The sequence below is a fragment of the Lynx rufus genome, unplaced genomic scaffold, assembly GCF_022079265.1.
Source record: "Lynx rufus isolate CCGP_SWC_20201006 ecotype Redwood Valley unplaced genomic scaffold, mLynRuf1.p SCAF_5, whole genome shotgun sequence".
Lineage (NCBI taxonomy): Eukaryota > Metazoa > Chordata > Mammalia > Carnivora > Felidae > Lynx > Lynx rufus.
In genome coordinates this window covers 76,206,982-76,226,038 of record NW_025814867.1, presented here as the reverse complement: position 1 = coordinate 76,226,038, position 19,057 = coordinate 76,206,982, and the positions used below count along the sequence as shown (strand labels likewise).

The following is a 19,057-nucleotide window of genomic DNA, read 5'->3' as shown; positions in this document are numbered from 1 at the left end:
CCAGCCTTCACCTCCCTGCACTATGCACTTGAACCAGTAAAATCGCTGAAAATCCTTGATACACACACTTATAAATAAGCACTTGCTGAAAAGACGTGGTTAGTACTCCATCCCTATTTCAACCTTGTCCATGGAAACATTTCCCATTCTGCGTGCTTTGGACGAAAAAGCCCTAGTTAGCCCCTCCGGCTCTGGAGCCTAAAAGCGCAGAATGCACACTTCCCACCTCCCTTGCACGCAAATCCAAACCCAGAGGGAGCCGGAAGGGGAGGGGCTTCGCGCGGCCCCGCGGCCTCCATCTTGGCTGAGCTGGCCGGAAGTGGCCGGGCGAACGGGTGCGCGAGCGCGCATTGAGCCTGCGCCGGGGCCGCGCCGTAGGTGTTCTGTGCCGCGGCGTTGCGGCGACCGTCCCGAGTCCTCTGCTGTGCCGCCCAGCAGCCCGAAAGCCCCTTCTGACCTTTCTCCTAGTCCTCCTCCCGCCGCCTCAGCCATTGTCCCACCCCTCCGCCGGGGTTTGCGCAGTGGCTTGCACACCCCTCGGCCCGTGTACGCGCTCTGCACCTGCATTCCCGAAAACATGTTGCAGAAACCCGAGAGCGGGGCTCTCCCCATCCCTCAGGCCGAGGGGAAGGATGGCGGCCGTGACGGTGAGACCCAGGCCCTGACCGCCTCTCAGGAGGAGGCCCCGAGTCCCCTCCTGCAGGAGAGCTCCAAGGAGGATCTTGGCGCCGGGAGGGAGGAGGGGGCTGCGGAGCCCGCCCTCACCCCAAAAGGCGCGAGGACCTTGGCAGCCAAAGCTTTGGCCCGGCGCAGGGCCTACCGCCGTCTGGATCGGACGGTGGCCGAGCTGGTGCAGTTTCTGCTGGTGAAGGACAAGAAGAAGAGTCCGATCACTCGCTCCGAGATGGTGAAATACGTTATCGGAGACTTGAAGGATCTGTTCCCTGAGATCATCGCAAGGGCCGCAGAACATCTGCGGTATGTCTTTGGTTTCGAGCTAAAACAGCTTGGCCGCAAGCACCACACTTACATCCTGATCAACAAACTAAAACCTCTGGAGGAGGAGGAGGAGGAGGATCTGGGAGGAGATGGCCCCAGATTGGGTCTCTTAATAATGATCTTGGGCCTTATCTACATGAAAGGTAATAGTGCCAGGGAGACACAGGTCTGGGAGATGCTGCGTCGGTTGGGGATGCGTCCGTCAAAGTATCACTTCCTCTTTGGGTACCCGAAGAGGCTTATTCTGGAAGATTTCGTGCAGCAGCGATACCTCAATTACAGGCAGGTGCCTCACACCAATCCACCGGAATGTGAATTCTCTTGGGGTCCCCGGAGCAACCTGGAAATCAGCAAGATGAAAGTCCTGGGGTTCGTGGCCAAACTCCATAAGAAAGAACCCCACCACTGGCCAGTGCAGTACCGTGAGGCCCTGGCAGACGAAGCCGACAGGGCCAGGGCCAAGGCCAGAGCTGAGGCCAGTATGAGGGCTAGGGCTAGAGCCAATCAAAGGGCTGGTATCCACCCTTGGTGAGGGCCAGTGGATAGGTGGCCAGCAGGGTCCTTCTGGTTATGAAAGCTACTGTCTGAGTCATAAGTAGTATCGTTGGGTGTAGGCCGTTAATTAGAAGTTAAATTTGTGTAACTACGTTTTGTATCTTGCTATGTTTTGTTACATTTTACATACCGTTACACTGATGTTTATAAATGAGATTGTTCTTTTTCCTGTAGGATTTTGTTGTAGAGTTTTGCTGGTTTTGTAAAATGGATTGAAAACTTTACATCTTATTGTGTGATCTTGGCCAAATTACACAGCATTGTAATGCTGTACGTTAATGGTTTGAAGGAACTCAGCAGTATAGCTGATTGGTATCTAGCTTCCTGATGCTTTTTGTCTATATTGTATAAAGAAAAAAAGACTAGCATGTACCTCTATTTGCTTAGCTATTATAGTACCTAGAGAAAAATGAAAATGCAGTAAATTAGAAGTCTATCCTGGTACACTTAATAAATTAAACATTTGTTGAGCATCTGCTTCTGTGTGGTGTTTGGGGCATTTGGGGATAGCATGCTAAACAAGATAAAGGTCCTACTTTTCAGAACTGGAAAGGAAGTAAATAAACCAGAAGTTACAGTGCAGTGAGTTGAAGGCTATAGAGGGACCCCTAACCCAGCTGGGTGATTGGGCTTGCCTGAAATTACCTGTAGTCAGACTTTAGGGGTACAGGGGAAAGATAGGGCATGTGGAGGGGAGGGAAAGGAAAAGAGGAAGAAGTTGGGAGTGGGAAATGGGACTGCTTAAAAGAACTGAAAGTCACAGATATTCCTCAATAACATGGGAAGAAAACGATACGTAGCAGAGCTGAAGAACACCCTACCTTCCACAGTGCTCTTGTTCCAGGGCAACTCATTACAGTGCACAAACAGTGATGGTGACTATTAGCATTTTGGTCCTCTCCATCTCCCTTCTCTCAACCTCTACAAGGTCCCCTCTTCTTTTTTTTTTTTTTTTTAATTTTTATTTTTTTTTCAACGTTTATTTTTTTGGGACAGAGAGAGACAGAGCATGAACGGGGGAGGGGCAGAGAGAGAGAGAGACACAGAATCGGAAACAGGCTCCAGGCTCTGAGCCATCAGCCCAGAGCCTGACGCGGGGCTCGAACTCCCGGACCGCGAGATCGTGACCTGGCTGAAGTCGGACGCTCAACCGACTGCGCCACCCAGGCGCCCCAAGGTCCCCTCTTCTACCAAAGCTGTCAGAGATCAAATACTGTAACAATTCTAGAATAATATGTCATGTGGGTGGAGGGTTCATGTGATATCCCCTACTACCCCAAGAAGTTCCACTTCAAGATTTCTCCCCTGGCACTAGGGAGCCTAGGGCCCTCATCCCTGTTTCCACCTGCTGCTTTCCACCTGCCACCTCCCATTTGGAGGAGACTTGTAAAGCATTGCTCACATTCTTTTTTTTTTTTTTAATGTTTATTTTTGAGAGAGCTAGAGCTCGAGTGCAAATGGGGGAGGAGGGAGCACAGAGAGAGGGAGACACCAGAATTGGAAGCAGGCTCCAGGCTCTGAGCTGTCAGCCCAGAGCCCTGTATGGTTCAAACTCATGAACCATGAGATCATGACCTGAGCCAAAATCAGAAGCTTAACTGCTTAACCGACTGAGCACCCAGGCACCCCAGCATTGCTCACATTGTTAACTAGCCATGAAGGGTCATCTACATAAGCAGCTGGGGGCCTCTGCAATGCCTGCCACCTTCATTCTGGGGGTAAGTCCTGTAGAAAAGATACATAGAGTAATAGGGAGAGTAGAAACCAAACCAGAGATGGGTGTAGAGGGGACTGTGAAACCAGCCCCCCTGCAGCTGCCATAGACAGAAGAGCTGCTTTTCTTCTCGTTACTGCCCGTTTTCCCTGCTTTCAGCTGTGTTCAGATAACATTTCTGAGTATGTTAAGGTTGGTGTGGAATACAAATAACTTTGGGACACAGGCCCAGAGATCCAGCAAACCAGATGGAGACCGAAAGCTCTAAGTTTATGGACAAAAAAGTGTACTAGTGAATCAAAAGATGACTTCTGGACAGTTCATAATTCATTAAACAGAACTATTGAGTGCCCACTGTATGCTGAGGACTTTGCCGGGTTACAAGATTCATTTGGGAAGACTGGCTTGGCCCTCAAGGAACAGTGACAGTGATAATTTCTCACATTTGCATTTTCTCACCAGCAATGTGTGCACCTGAGGGGCAGATCACTTGCTGATTTGCCTCAGGTCTCTAGGTCAGCCAAAGGCAGCACCAAGACTAGAACCCCAAGCCCTCGGTCCCCCAATCTAGTGTGTTTCACTTTAGCACATTGTTCTCCATTCCTGGCTTCCAGTATGTTGTGCATGGTTTTAGTTATCACAATTCCAAAACACAAGCGGGGCCTGTATAATTATCTCCAGTCGCCATGGTAGTCTTTATGGCAGTGACCTAGCATAGGGACACTCCCCCATTTTACCTGTAGCAGATGTGACTGCCGAAACTCAGACATGTAACACTAGCAAAGACAGTACTAATAACAGTACCATTTATTAAATATCTAATATAGGCTAAAGGCATTTCCCCCCTGCTTTTCACAACCATACTGCAAAGTAGGTATTACTAAATACCTCCATTTTATAGACGGTAAAGATGGTAATTCTTCCCATTTATCCTTGCCATTATTTACCTAAGAGAAGCCTGCTTTTTAATGCTTTTAACAATTAATGGCAACTTTACAGGGTAGATACCTGTTCCATTTTGCACGAAGCAAAGAGAGTTAGAGAAGCTAGAAAGTTCTCACAGTGTATAACAAGGATTGCCACTGAAGTCTGAGTCAAAAGCTTGCACTGTTCACTATTTTACATTTCCTTCTTTTTTGGGAGTCTTTCCAGGCTTGGGTCATCTGTCTCTGGACTCATGTTCTTCCTTTAAACACTGCTGTCTCTCTGGAGATACAAACAAGGATTATGTAGCCAGGCTAATTATGACAAGACACTGGCCTGCAGGAGGGTAGAAAGGAAGCTAAAATAAAGTTGAGGGGTTATCTGTTACACTGATTGTAGCTCTGCTCACTCTCTCCCCAGTGTGCTGAGCATCGACTACATGTAGAACGTGTCTCTGTGCTCAAAGTCAGCATGTTTTGCCCTTTATAGGCCATGTTACCTCAGTCTTGTTTAGTCTGTTCTCTCCACTACACCTCAAATTAAGACATTCATGCCATGGAACAAACAAGTAACCTTTGTGGACCTGCAAATATGATTCCCAGCATTGCTCCCACATGGTACAAAGGGCTGCCAGAACTCGTACCCTTGCCTCAGCGTGAAAGATCTCCCATGTCACAAATGTCATCATCAGCTTCTCAGAAGTACTGAAAGTATGGCCTCTGGGCGCATGTGTAGAGCAGACGTTGGCCATAGTGAGGGCAAGAGATGACGTCTCTTGTTGCTTACGGTCATTCACATGAAGGGGAAAAATGGTCTGGGTCCCCCTCTCCCCCTTCAGGCACAAGCAGACCTAACGTTTGCTGGGTGAAACGGTGGCTGAAGAAGCAGGGCATTGCTGTGGGGGGAGTGGTGACCATTGGATTATTCCAAACCATACGTATCACGCTGCAACTCGGAAGCAAAGCCAGTAAAGGAAATTTCCTTGAAAACTGTGAATCATGTCTTGAACAATGGGAAGCTCTCAGTTCAACCACGGCCTCTGCAGAGATCCTGGCACTCGCCAGAGTGGGGACTTTTGACCCACTGGAACTTGGAGAATGGGTGTTTGGAAACAGGCTCAGGTTGATTATAGCCCCAACATGTAGCAGGCACATAGTGCCCCAGAGGTGGCAGGCAGCTCATCTAGAGCCCCTGTAAATCAGGCCTCAATTCACAGGCTCAATCACAGTTTCCACTTGAGATAATTATGCTCCTTGCCTTGGTCATGGTGGCAATTGATGCTTGTACAAATTATTCCTCAAATTGTGCAGCCCAGCAGAGATGGTAACAATCATCTCCCAGCAGAAACAGAGTGTACTAAGGTTAGGTATTCTGAAAAGTGTCCTAATCAAGGCCTTTTAAAAATCATGACTATGTGCCTTTGAACAAGGAATTCCAAACTCAGAAGACTGAAACTCTAGGAAAAAGTTTAGTGGGTGATGGGAGTAGTGGTCAGCTACAATCGACACCGCACACCACATTCTACCAACTGAATGCAGACCCTGCCCAGTTCCCAAGCCAGTCGTGATCGACAATGATAACGGCCAGCATTTATTAAGCCTAACCAGCATCAGGCATGATGCTAAGGATGAAAACTGCTTTGTCTCACGCATCTGCACAACAGCCTCAATATTACAATGCTATAAGGGAAACCATAAGGAAGGAATAATTCCTTCCATTCTGTCAATGCACAAGTTAAATGACTTGACCAAGCTCATGACGTAGCTAGTGAGCAGCAGATCTAGAACTTGAACTTAAACGTTCTGGCTTCTTGTGGGCATTCTACCCTTCTGGTCTTCAGAAGGCTCTTGGGGAGCAACGAACCCCCCTTTGGGAAAATGGAAAGAAAAGCTCTCATCCTGCTCAGTTATACCATAACCTAGAGCACGCAGGCTAGGGAGTAAAGTGATGAGGGAGAGGGGCAAGGGGACTTCTCTGGTTGTAGGGTTATGGGCCTTTGGTCACAAGAAGGGAGAGGAATTCTTGAGGAATGAGCCCCCTAAGCACCAGTTCTGTGCTTCCCACAGTGGGGGAGTTAGTGCAAGGGAAGCAGCAGCCTCAGCCTGAAACTATTCAGGAGCCCTCCTGGGTGTCGAGCACAGTGAGCAGTGGCCGCATCCCCTGGACCCACGGGGACAGAGGAGACCTGAGATGGAAAGCTCCCAGCCCCTGAAGCAGACGGACCTGCATTCCAGTCCCACTCTCTGCCACCTGAGCTACCTAACCTCTCTGAGTTTTGGCTTCCTACCTCAAAATCTGTGAAAACTGAATGAGGGAATTACCAAGCACCTGCCACAGTATCTGGCACATGGTGACAACTGTTATCATGAAAGGTATTGACTCGTTCAACAAATATTTTGTGAGCATCTTCTCTACACGTTAGGCACATTAGACACAGGTGCTAAGGAGTGAGATTACAGCAAAGAACAAAAGGGACAAAAATCCTTGTGCTCATAGAGCTTACATACTAGTATTAGGAGACAGATAATAAGGTAAAGAAGTATAGCACACAGCATGTCAGATGGAGATCTACGTCCTAGGGAGAAATGAAATAGGACCAGGGAACAGGTACTGGAAGGGTGTGCAATTTCACATTGCCTGGTTAGGGGCTCCTGGATGGCTCGGTCAATTAAGCAGCCCACTCGAGTTCTACTCAGGTCATGATCTCACAGTTCATGGGATCAAGCCCCACATCGGGCTCTGCACTGACAGTGCAAAGCCTGCTTGGGACTCTCTCTCTCTCCCTCTCTCACTCTCTCTGCCCATCCCCTGCTTGCGCTCTCTTTCTCTCTCTCAAAATAAATGAACTTTTTAAAAAATAAAAGAATAATTACAATAAAATAGCCTGATTAGGGAAAGCCTCTCTGGGAAATGATATCTGAGTCAAAACTGTAGGTGATAAGCAGGAAGCCCACAAGCTCTCTGGGGGGACTGTGGAACGGGGGTGCTGGCAGATGGCCCAGCAAGTGTGAGGGCTCAGGTGAGAGCAGGCCAGGCAGGTTCAGAGAAGCAGCTCCCAAAGCAGAGTGAGCCGAGAGGGAGGGGTCAAGTAGAAGGTCATGCGAGTTCCTTTGGCACAAGTGCCTGAAACAATGAATGAAGATGGATCTGTACCCAAGCGTCACCATAGGAGTTCACCAGGGGTAGAGAGCACCGTGACCTTAGGCTGTGCCGAGGTGTCCTTTGGGCCCAGAAGGAGAAGGAAAGAGAAAATATTCTCCCTCCATAGCTTTTGTTTCTCTAATTACAAATGCTTATAGTTGAAAACTTGGAAAGTTCCATAAGAATATAAAGAAGAAAACACATTCTCAGGAAGACTGGCACCCAGGGGGCACCTGTGGTTAATGGGGTGGCATGGGTTTATGTCCATCACTACGGTATTTGGTTTTCACCTGCCAAGGGTATAAATGATTTGTTGCTATTTTAACAATGAGTTACAATGACAGTGAGCCTTACTCTTTGCAACATTTCTTTCAAATATTTTCGGGAGCTCCCAGTGTCTTCTCTGATGACGTCACAAATCGTCTGTCCACAGCAGTCACCATGCCGGGCTCATGGAGGCCCATGAAAGGAGCCTCTGCTGGAGATGCTCCTTCTGGTGTCCCCCCGCATCAATGGCTGCTGCCTCCTGTGATGCCCCCAGCATTCTGGAGAGCTGCTGCGTCTAGACAGAGGTGGACAGAGCATCTTTCTCCCCTACTCTTAGCTAAGATATGTCACCTAGGTCCCAAAGCAACAGTGCCAGGCCCTCTCCAACCTCCTCAGGAAGCCTGCTTGTCTCTGCCTGCGATCTCTTGCAAGTAACTCTCTTTTTTTTTTTTAATTTTTTTTTTCAACGTTTATTTATTTTTGGGACAGAGAGAGACAGAGCATGAACGGGGGAGGGGCAGAGAGAGAGGGAGACACAGAATCGGAAACAGGTTCCAGGCTCTGAGCCATCAGCCCAGAGCCCGACGCGGGGCTCGAACTCACATACCGCGAGATCGTGACCTGGCTGAAGTCGGACGTTTAGCCGACTGTGCCACCCAGGCGCCCCGCAAGTAACTCTCTAAACTTGAGCTGAAAATAGCCAAGTCACCTACACAGGGACCAGTCTAGGCTTCCCCCTCCTCCACAATTCCTCCCCTCAAACCTTAGGAGAAAAAGGAATGTAAAGGCGCTCCCTCTCTCCCTAGGGATGGCTATTTACATTGCTGAACCAGAACATTCAGGCTGATGATGACCACATGGTTTCAGGTTCACGCTGCTTTTCCCCAAAGAAAAGGCTACCCCAAAGGTGAACTAAAGTCTCTACCTCTAGCAAACTGCTAACAACTCTAGCTCCCTCCTCCCCTCTTCTCCCACCTGCTCAGCATGTTTTCAAAACCAGGAGTGTTATATGGTGTGAGAGATGGCTAGGGTTTAGGTAAAACTTTGGAATGGGGAAAAGGATTCCAGGCAAGGGAAACCATCCCAGCAAAGGTACGGTTGCAGGAGTGTGCACAGCGTCCTGGGAACTGAGAGGGGACCGGAAGGTTGGAGCAGAGTCTGTGGAAGAGAGGAGAGGGAGCTGTGGCTGAAGGGAGCAACAAAGAGGGGTGGGGGGTGGCTGAGGGGGGCAATGAGCACATGGCAGTACTCTAGGAAGGTGAACTGGCTGGTCAGGAGGGGGTAGCTGGAGGCAGAGAGGACAAAGGGGAGACCCTGGCAATAGTCCAAATAGGAGCTGATAACAGCCTGATTGGCTGGGGGACTAACTTGAAATGATTTGATAACTGGTTAGCTGTGGGAAATGAAACAGAGGGACATGCGAGGCACGACTCAGCAATTTCAAGCTGGCGTGATTGGAAGAAACCGGAGTTGTTCGCCAGAACAGCTGGATGCCCAGAGGGAGCTGGCCAGGGGTCAGGAGACAGATGTGGCTTCAGGTACATTGAGTCTCGATTGCTCAGCTGGCTATCCAATGCACACTTAACGATGGAGCAGAGGAGGGACACTGAGGCTGCAGGTAGGCGCTCTGAGTCAGCCTCTCAGAGCACATAGCCCAAACCAGACTTTCTGCGTGTGGAAGTGTCTAGCCCAGAAACCTGACCCACCTCTCCCCCGGTCATGGGCGAGAAAGCGAGGATCTTGGAAGCCCCAACAGATCACACAGAAATGCAGTCCTGCCCCCACAGATGGCTTTGGAGCCTGCTTCTGGATCCATCTTCTAGATTCACTTCTACAAATGATCCACGGGCTCAGATGAAGGTCTCCGCGTGGCCAGGAAGTCATGAAGCTGGGGAAAGAGAAGCTACAGTTTGTTGTAGCTGGGTGTCAACGAAGGGGCGGCCACAATGCTTTGTGGACACTTGAAACAGAACTTCAAGCAACAGAGTCACAGTGCAGCTGGAAAGACTCATGACAGACCCAAGCCACGGCTTAAACAGCCAAAGCACTGGGACTCCAGACTTAGTGGCCTTTCTCTCCCTGCCTTATAGCAGGCCTTCTTGCTTAGAAAGGAACTTTCCAGGCAACACCATCACCTTTAATCAGACCTGAGACATCTCCACAGCACAAGATATACTCTGAGGGACAGGGGTTCTCACTCAAGGAGAACCCACATGTTCAGACCTCACCCAGACACAAACATGAACTTGGCACACGCATGTAAATATATCTCATCCGACTCCATAGAAGAAATGAAGAAAAAATACCATTTGGCAACCGTCATATACCATGTACTTTGCCTAGAGCCCTCCAAGTATTTTCGCATTTAGTCTCACAACAATTATGAGACAGAGATGTTTTCCCATTTTATAGAAAACTGAGGGTCAGAAAAATTAAGTATTTTGCCCAGGATCACATACTTGGAAAATGGCAGATGGGGGCGTCTGAGTGGCTCAGTCAGTTAAGCGGTTAAGCGTCCGACTTCGGCTCAGGTCATGATCTCACAGTCTGTGAATTTGAGCCCCGCATCGGGCTCTGCACTGACAGCTCAGAGCCTGGACCCTGCTTTGGATTCTGTGTCTCCCTCTCTTTCTGCCCCTGCCTGTTTGTACTCTCTCTTTCTCTCAAAAATAAACATTTTTTTTAATTGAAAAAAGAAGATGGCGGATGGTTCCTGACCCACGTCTGCCTGTCCACTCATGTGTTATTCTTCTTCCTTCTTCACAGAGGTAGACACAGCAGGATCATACACACAAACACACCCACCCCCTCTACACTACAAAATCCCCATAGAATGTAAGCTCCTTGGAGGCAGGATCTTCATTTTGCTCACTGATATATCCCAGGCATCTGGGACCGTGTCTGGCACATAGTACACACTCAGGAAATATTTTGTGGCTGTTGTCAAATGAATTACATGAATATATGCATATATAACACTCACCTATGCACATCTACACACACACACACACACACACACACACCCCTTCACATACACTTATAGACACATTAAATTCACCACCTGAAAGGAGATCCCAGGTAAGCAGGACCCAGTGCTCAGAGCTGCCTGGCAGGCCTGCTCCTGGAGGGGTGACCTCAGCCTCACGAGCCCACAGCTCATCTCCCCAGTCTCCTCCCCAGAGCAGGCAACTGGCATTAGCACGGCCCATGTCCTTCTCTCCCTAGCTCAGTCAAAACAAAGAATTTTCCTAAAAGATCTCTACTAAGAGAGAAAGCAGAGAACAATAAATCAAGAAACTGCAAGGTCCTGAGTGGAGGAGTCGACAGAGCCAGATTCTTATCCTCAGCCATGCCCTCCAGTCTGGCCTCAGCCCGGCTCGGCTGCTGAGGCAGTCGGCTCGCGGAGCCTGGGCCCTGCTCGGATGCCAATGACTCAGATGCCCGGCCCGGGGGAGGAGGGAGTTGGCACAGATGCTCGATCTGGGGGATTCTCTCTTCCTCCAGATACTGCTTCTTCTGCTGTCGGGGCACAGACCCTTCTGCCACGCTGGCCCTGGGCGAACTGCAATTTTACACCCTCCTTGCCATCTGCTGTGCCCTGGGTTTGTAAACCAGGCTGGTCCAACCCAAGTTACTCGGTAGGCCTGTGTAAATCCCTTCATTAAAACCCGAACAACCTTAATTCCTTAGAGTCTCAGGGCTCTGCCTGGGAAGGCTCCTGACTACCTCTCGGCCTCATCCCACTCCACCCCTTCATCTGGTCTCCAGCAACATTTACAAAGCTGTTCTGATTGATGTACCAGAGCCCAAGATTCCAAGGATCGATTTATCCAGATACCTCAAATGACTCCAGATCAGACCTCAGACTAGTGCATGAGCATCACCAGGCCTCTGAATTAAAATGTGAATTCTGAGCCTGCCCAACACCAGCTGAATCAGAATCTCTGCAGGTGAGGCCCAGAATCCAGCACTTTGAACAAGCTCCCCAGGCAATTCTCACACTCCAGAGTCCAAGAAGCACCACTCCAAATCTCCTACATTCCGTACCTATCCTCACGTATATGTAATAATAGCTAAAACATTTATTGAGCACCTACTATACGCCAGGAGGCATTTTCACATATCAATTCAGTTAACCTTCACAACAGTGCTGTGAGGGGAGTGCGTCACCCTTCCCACTAACCTGCGCAAGGGGGCACAGCCATGGGTGGGAAAGCCAAGAATCGAGCCCCGCCCCATGACCTGGGTGCCTGAGCGTAACCGACACGCTCTCTCCAGTACACGCGAGTTTACTCCCACACCCCCACCGACCTCCACACTGACCACACACAGGACCCTCACCCCTGAGAGCCGGCGGCGAGAGGAGACTGGGGCCAGGGTATTTTCGAAGGCTCCCGGTCTCTTTCCCACCCCAAGTCTGGCGTACACAGACCTGAGCCGAGACGGCCAGCAGCCACAGCCAGCAGGGCCAGGGCGTTGGCGAACCGCGGCTCCAGGGCTCTGGCAGCACCCGCAGGCCCTGAGGCTCAGCCCCGCCTGCTGCAATGCGTGTGCCTACTACAGGCCTCAACTGCCGGGGGCCCCGCACCCTGCACGCCAGCCTCCGCTGCCCAGAGTGTCCTGGCTCCCCGAGACCTGAGCCCCTGACAGGGCCCTCCTGGAATGCTGCAGCTAGAGAGCAGATGTGCTCACAGCTCTCTCCAAAAACTAGTCTTCTTAGGAATCCCGCCACGGGGAAAGGCAGGGGGGTGGGGGAGGGATTGGAAAAACAACCGAAATACCATAACACAGAAAAGCGATCCAAATAAAAAGCAGCAACTGTGTATCTGGAAGGAATAAACTGAGGAGGAGAGGCGCAGAGTCGAGCAGCGTGGCCACGAGGCTGCCAACCTTGGAGGCCGGGGGGGGGGGGGGGGGGGGCTGGGGGCTGGGCGGCAGCCACCGACTGGCCACAGGGCTGCTCTGGCCGGGGACTTGGGGTGCGGGAAGAACAGAGTCTGGGCTGACTCATGGGCATGAAGAGTGGATCTCAACCAGCATCCTCCTTCCCAGAGCTCCAGGCACTGTGTTCTTCAGTTCCCAAAGCCCCAGCATTCAAGACATATCTAGAGTGTTCTTCTCACTGTTCTCTGCTTAGGCCCACAGAAAGAGCCAGACCAGCCTCACTGGTATTCTGTGCAGGGGGAGAGAGGACTTTCTCAGAAAACGGCTGGGATGCTCTGACAGTGAAGAAAGCAAGGTGGGAGAGATTTAGTTTGAGGCCACAGAACGCAGAACTAAAACACATCCCCACCCACTTGTCTCCCGATGAGTAGTGCAAACTTGGGCAACTCACTTATGTGCATGGAGCCCAAACTTCCTCACCGTAAAATGGGCTAATACAAGCTCTCTCTGCACGGCTCAGGATCAAACAAGACTGATGGGATGGACGGGGTATCAAGGCTTGGTTCGAGCACAGAAAGCAAGACGGTGGTTGGTCACCACATATGGAGTCGGAGAATCACCTACTTACTAGCCAGGAGACCTTGGAGTAGACAGCTAAACCATCTGTGCTTAAGAGAACCAAAGCCTAGGTGAAAAGCTGTTGGAAAGCTTTTTTTTTTTTTTTTAATTTGAGAGAGAGAAAGCATGTGAAAGTCAGGGAGAGGGGGTGAGAGAGACAGAATCTTAAGCAGGCTCCATGCTCAGCATGGGCTCAATCCCATGACCCTGGGATCATGACGGGAGCTGAAATCAAGAGTCAGATGCTCAATTGAGTGAGCCACCCAGGCGCCTAAAAAGCTTTTATAAGCAGTAACTGCTACCAACTCTCACTCCTAAGCCATGTATCAGGTACAGAAATGAGCATTTTCACATACCTGTCCATATATTTCTGTGACGTGTTATTCCCATTTTACCGATGGGAAAACAAGGCTCAGGAAAGTTAAGGAACTTCTGAAAGCTGGCAGATGCAGGACTTGAACCATATCTGTCTGTGGAACCCATGCCCTCTCTCCTACTGCAATTTAGTGGGCAGGGATGGGCAGTGTCACAGTTGGGAAGCTGAGAGAGGAGACTGAGTCCTGGCAGAAGAGACCACTGGGGACACCAGGCAGCAGCGGGCTGGGGCTCTGGGGTTGGCCACTGCAGGAGGCTTGGTGGAGGGAGGTACCCAGACCTGGAGGAACTAAAGCCCCCAGTGTCCCCATGACAACCTGAGGCCAGGCGCCCAAGGGTTCAAAACTGATATAAGCCACCATAAGGGAGATAGCCAGACAGGGCCTGGGGAACAAAGCGGGGAGCATGAGAGCTGCTAAGTAGGTCAGCAGAGAATCAAACTGTTGAGCGAGACAGGTGAGAATCTGGGAACAAGCTGGATTATTAACAGATAAAAGGAGGCCCACATAGGTCACCAGGATGGTGCAGAAATAAACTCCATAGCCACTGGAGAGGCCTCCACTTACATCACTTGCTCTGTGAGACCATGAGGGCTTTCAGATGGACACTTTATTAAGGCCTAGCCTCCAGCACAGAAAGCAAGATGGCGGTGTGTCACAGGATATGAAGCCAAAGAATCAGGTTTGAGACCTACTTACTAGCTATGTGACCCTGGAGTAGCCCCTTAACCTCTCTGTGCTTAGAGAGCCAAAGACTAGAGAGGAGCAGAGCAAAGAGTTTCCCTCCGTGTCTGCTCCCCAGGCCCTCCTCCAAGCCCCTGCCCCTCACCCCCTCTGTAAAGTCTGCCATTCTGACAGTGATGAGCCACTCCCTTCCTGGTGCCTCGTAGCCAGCCCCTGCTCATGCCTCAGATGTGCCCACGGTTTTGACCATTCAACTCTAACGACCAGCGACCAGCACGTGTATCTGTCACCCACCAGGACTGTGGGCTTCTCAAGGGCAGCCCATCGTGTGTCTGAGAGAGGGGCTGGTTAAGTGTTTGAGAAATGAAGGAGGGACTGAGTGAACAAAAATTCACCAAGGGAGTTTCCTAAAGCAGGTAGCGGTCGATCTGGGTCTTAAAGAGAGTTGCTGTATTTGGATAGTACCTTTTCTTCAAAGAAATCAAAACCAAGCTCTTCTTGGCTCTTTGTGCCTGAGTTAGTCAGCCATACCAGTCCCCGAGTGCTAGAAGAACTCTTTTAACAATGATTATTTATTTGGTCCATAAGCACTTAATGAGCATATACTACATGGCAGATTGCAAAGCAAAAGCTAAAAATATATGGGCCTTGTCCTCAGAAGTGTAACTGTGAAGTGACTGGGAATGGGGTATAGATAAACACATGGATAATTATAATCTGTGACCACCTAGAGGATTCCATGGCAGCATATTAAAGAGATAACCAATCCATGTAGGAGGGAGCAAGGAAACATAGGACTGTCATGTGTGGCTGTTCAGGTTGTGCACTGCACTGTACAAGCCAGAGTGCTCCCTGGAGTTGAGCAATGCAGGGGCCCCGTCCTTCTAGGCCAGCAGCATCTGAAGCCCTACTGCCACCTTCAATCCCCAAATGCTAGTTCATCAATTTGGCCCCATTGGGTCTTTCTTCTCCTCCTCCGACTCCCCTCCTCTCTGAGAATTCCTTTCTCCAGTCTTCCAGAGAGGGTTTATTCGGGGAAACTCCCCCCAGGAGCCCCTGCTATCCCTTTTCTCCTATTAGCTCTATAAAGCAAGCTGACTCCTTTCAGAGAATTACATTTTTGGGAAGTGTGATTCATGGGGAAGGAACTCTTTCCACGGCTTTCTAACCTTTGATGTGACCCCAAAAAAACCTGTGGCTAATACAGAGCGATCTAAATCTCACAAAGCTCATAAACACAAGAGCTGCGCTGCATTGGGCCGTGAAAAAAGGCCTCTGGCTAGCCAGCTCCTGCCACCAGCTGGAGGAATTTTCCCCATTCTCACCCTTCACCAACAGCCCTCCCTACAAATCCTCCACTCTCCTGTCAGCTCCTGCAGGGGCAGTGTCCCAGGACCCCAGTGGCTGGGAGAGGGGCTTGCCAAGGCCCCCATGGTCCACCGGTCTGTAGCTGGACCCAGAACTTCCACCCCCCAGTTCTGATAGGATAGGCCTCAGTTGTTGAGCAAGGGGAAAAAAAGAGGCCAGGGAAACATGTAAAATACAGCCTCTTTGATGCGAAGAACAGGTGGGGCCAGAAGGGTGCCTATGAATTGTAGATGACATATCTGCAGAGGTCGTACCCATTGTGGACACCAGCAGCCTGGCTGAGACTGAGGTTTCTGGAAGTTTCCTGAAAAGCAAAACAATATAAAGGAAGTCTATCTTTCCCATGAAAATAGGGACTAATAGATATAAAGACTAATCCACCAGCAACAAATTTAATGGACTAGAAACCGTATACCTGTTCCGTATATCGCATACCTCTTTCTAAAGCAGGGTATCGCACAAACAGGACAAGGTGGTAACTAATGAGATAATATAAATGAAACGCCTCGCGGAGCGTCTGGCTTATGGTAGGTGATCAATAAACGGTAACTGTTATTATAATGCCTTATTTTATTATTATTATAATGCCTTATTTAATGCATTTTATAATGCACGAAGCAGAGCAGGGAGAGGGGCCATAAAGTTTCCAGGAACTAGTGAGAGGCCCTGCCTGCCTGCCGGCCCGGGAAGGGGCCCGGACCTCCGGGCTAGGGTTTCACATCGGGAAGCTGGCCGACTGCAGAGGACATTTGGGCTCCTGCTGCTCATGCTGAAAATAGTAGCACCACACAGCCGGCCACAAAGGCAGAGGACCGGGCAGTGGCCAAAGTGAAGTGACTGCTGGCCTCAGGACACTTCTCCCAGGTCTTCCTTTCCTCCCCAACACCCCCACACCCTGCCAGCAGCGCGCAGCAATGTTGAAGTCCAGGGCTCTTAAGGCAAGTGTTCGTCACTGGGTTTGGGCCTCACAGGTGGTGGGATCCTAGGCCACCACTCTCTCTCTCTCTCTCTCTCTCTCTCTCTTTGCAGGCGGGGAATGGGGCCTGGCAAGCTGCCAGCAGCCGTCTCCCGGGCCTTAGCGAGTCTGCCCCCATCCCTCGCCTTCTAGCTGGTCGGTGACATGGGCGCTGACCCAGGCGCAGGACAACTGGAAGAAGGGGATCATTTCCTACCCCTCTGAGCACTGTGGGGGTCTTGCCCTCTGGGAGGGCTTTCCAGGGATTTCTCGTCCCCCATGGCCAGAGGTGTACCAGAAAGGAGACTTTTGTTCTCTTCCAAGGATGTGGCTGCACTGTAGGAAGGACTTGGTCATGCGTGTCCCTGTGGGGCCACCTCAGGTGTGGGGCCAGCTAACCCCCCCACCCTTGAAACACCACCCATGGCAGGGAGGCATCTGTCTTCTCAGCTTGTTAATTTCACACCCAGCACCTGGGGAAAATTACCTCCCCTCCCCCTCTGTTTTCCCCACCTCCACTTAAAACGGATTCACACTTTCTCTACTGAAGGGAGAACAGAAGGGATCTCCTTTCTGTGTGTGCAGGGAGTCAAAACAAAAGGAGAAACCCCAGGGACTTGTCACTGAACACTGCCCCCACCCCATCTCCAACCTCCATTTACCCTGTTTACTGTCCAGGATTTTTGGTCAGGAGACATCACTTTATCACTTGTGTGTTCTCACTATTTACTCCTTTTGAGCCTCAGGGGCTCATTGGTGAAATGAAGATAACAATAGCACCCCACGAGGTTGTTCGAGAGGAGTAAGAGGAGGCATGAGAAAGTGCGTTGCAAACTGGAGTGCCACACGACAAATTGTTGTGATTAATATTACAGAACTGCAAGTACTATAAAAACAGCCACTGTCCCCCCCCCACCCCCACAAAGCAGTACCCCCAAAGCCTGTGTATGTTTCTAGACTGGAGTGTCTGTGTCTTGCTGTCCAATCCCACAGTGGGGGGTGGCCAGGGTGAGCATGGGGGTGGTCAGGACGGGGCAGGGTGAGGACAGCCCTGCCACCATCATCATGCAACCTCCGTCAAGAGGACCGTGATGGTAACGCCCTAAAACGGAGTGAGGTTCTCTCCCCAGGGACTGCCTCACTCCTCCAGAGCCAAGTAGATATAAAGAAAGGGAGAAGCGGGGACTCAGGAACCAGCCTTAAGTCATGCAACTTCCCCAAAGCCAGCCCCAGAGGCAGGGCCCTAAGAGCAAACCATCAAGAGGGGCTGATCCCTAAAATCAAATCCAAGGTTCTCCCCAAACCCCAAGAGCTCAGCTTGGGAGGGGCCAAGGTGACAGAAACCCCAACAACAGCTGTTGTTTGTTCAGCCTGTGCTAAGTGCCTGGCGTCCATTTTCTCTCATTTGACCCTAATCATAGCCCCACCAGACAGGGTGCCATTCTTCAGATGAGGCTCTGATCACATGTAATTTGCCTGAGATTGCTCATTTAGTTAGTGGCGAAACTGGTCAAGATTTGAACAAGGTCTAATTGGGTACAAAGCTCAGAATCACTGTACTCACTGCCTGCTTGCCTGTGGGCTGGCCCCAAATGGCAGGGTGGGCTGGGCTAGCTTCCGGGCGGGGTCCCCGGGCACACCAGGGAGGGTGGGAGTCTAAGTGGAAAGGAAGGTTGTTCACTGTCAGTAACTGCACTTCTGGACACCGACCCATCCTGCACGCACCAGGCTCAGACCACGGGGTGGCCCTGCCCTTGTGCCTGACTGGCTTAAGTGTCAAGGGTGGCCTGCTCCAGCACTTGACTCCAAACGTAGGGGAGGCACTGGCGGGTTCCAGAAGGAGGTCTTCCCACTTCCCTTCCTGCAGAACAACAGGAATTAGATTATGGAGGCCAAAGGACCCTGCTCTCCAAGAGGAGGACACAGCCCTTCAGACTTTGACTCCCAGACAGGCTGTGCAAAAAAGTGCCCCAAGCCCTCATCCCAGGGAAGGTGCTGGCCAGCTCTCCAGGGTGCCCTGTTGAGTTCCCCCCAGCTCTGTTCTTGTCATCTCCCAGGAAGGGGTAGGGATGAGGTGGCCTGGGCTGAGCCAGAAGATGAAGGAATGCAGATCAAATCTTATGGTTTCTGTTGGGATGTGTCACCCCAAAGGAATTTTTCTTTCCATCTATTATAAAAGTCGTTTGGACATATTACAGAAAATTTGGCACATACAAGAACTATCTGTAATTTCACCACCACAACACAACCACTGGTAACATTTTCATGTGAGTCCTTCCCTGATCTCCCACTTCTTTTAAGACTTTTAGTAATTGTAATTATGTCATTTCCAGAATGTGCATCTGGATTTTCCCACCACTTGTCACGATATTACAATCTTCTTTCCACGTCACCATGCAGGAGGCCTGCCCTCCTGTGCACGGCTGCCCGTGAGTCCATCGTGTGAGTGAAGACAAAGGCTTTCACCATCTGATTTAAGAGTGTTTGTATTTGCAGTCATACAAAAGTAGAGAACTTGAACCACATTTAGCCAAGCCTTTCAGAAACCACCTATTTTGAAAAGAATAAAATTAT

General features: G+C 50.4%; 1 protein-coding gene across 1 annotated transcript; it reads left to right on the top strand.

Annotated features, from left to right (window-relative positions):
• The first annotated feature begins 358 nt into the window (after positions 1 to 358).
• On the top strand, positions 359 to 2,024 carry MAGEF1 (MAGE family member F1). The gene has a single exon (XM_047098540.1). The coding sequence runs from the start codon at positions 578 to 580 to the stop codon at positions 1,529 to 1,531; it is 954 nt and encodes a 317-aa protein (XP_046954496.1). The 5' UTR covers positions 359 to 577; the 3' UTR covers positions 1,532 to 2,024.
• The last annotated feature ends 17,033 nt before the right edge of the window (positions 2,025 to 19,057 follow it).

Excerpts from the sequence above, each read along its gene's own strand:
- MAGEF1 (XM_047098540.1), top strand. The coding sequence starts at position 578 with ATGTTGCAGAAACCCGAGAGCGGGGCTCTCCCCATCCCTCAGGCCGAG.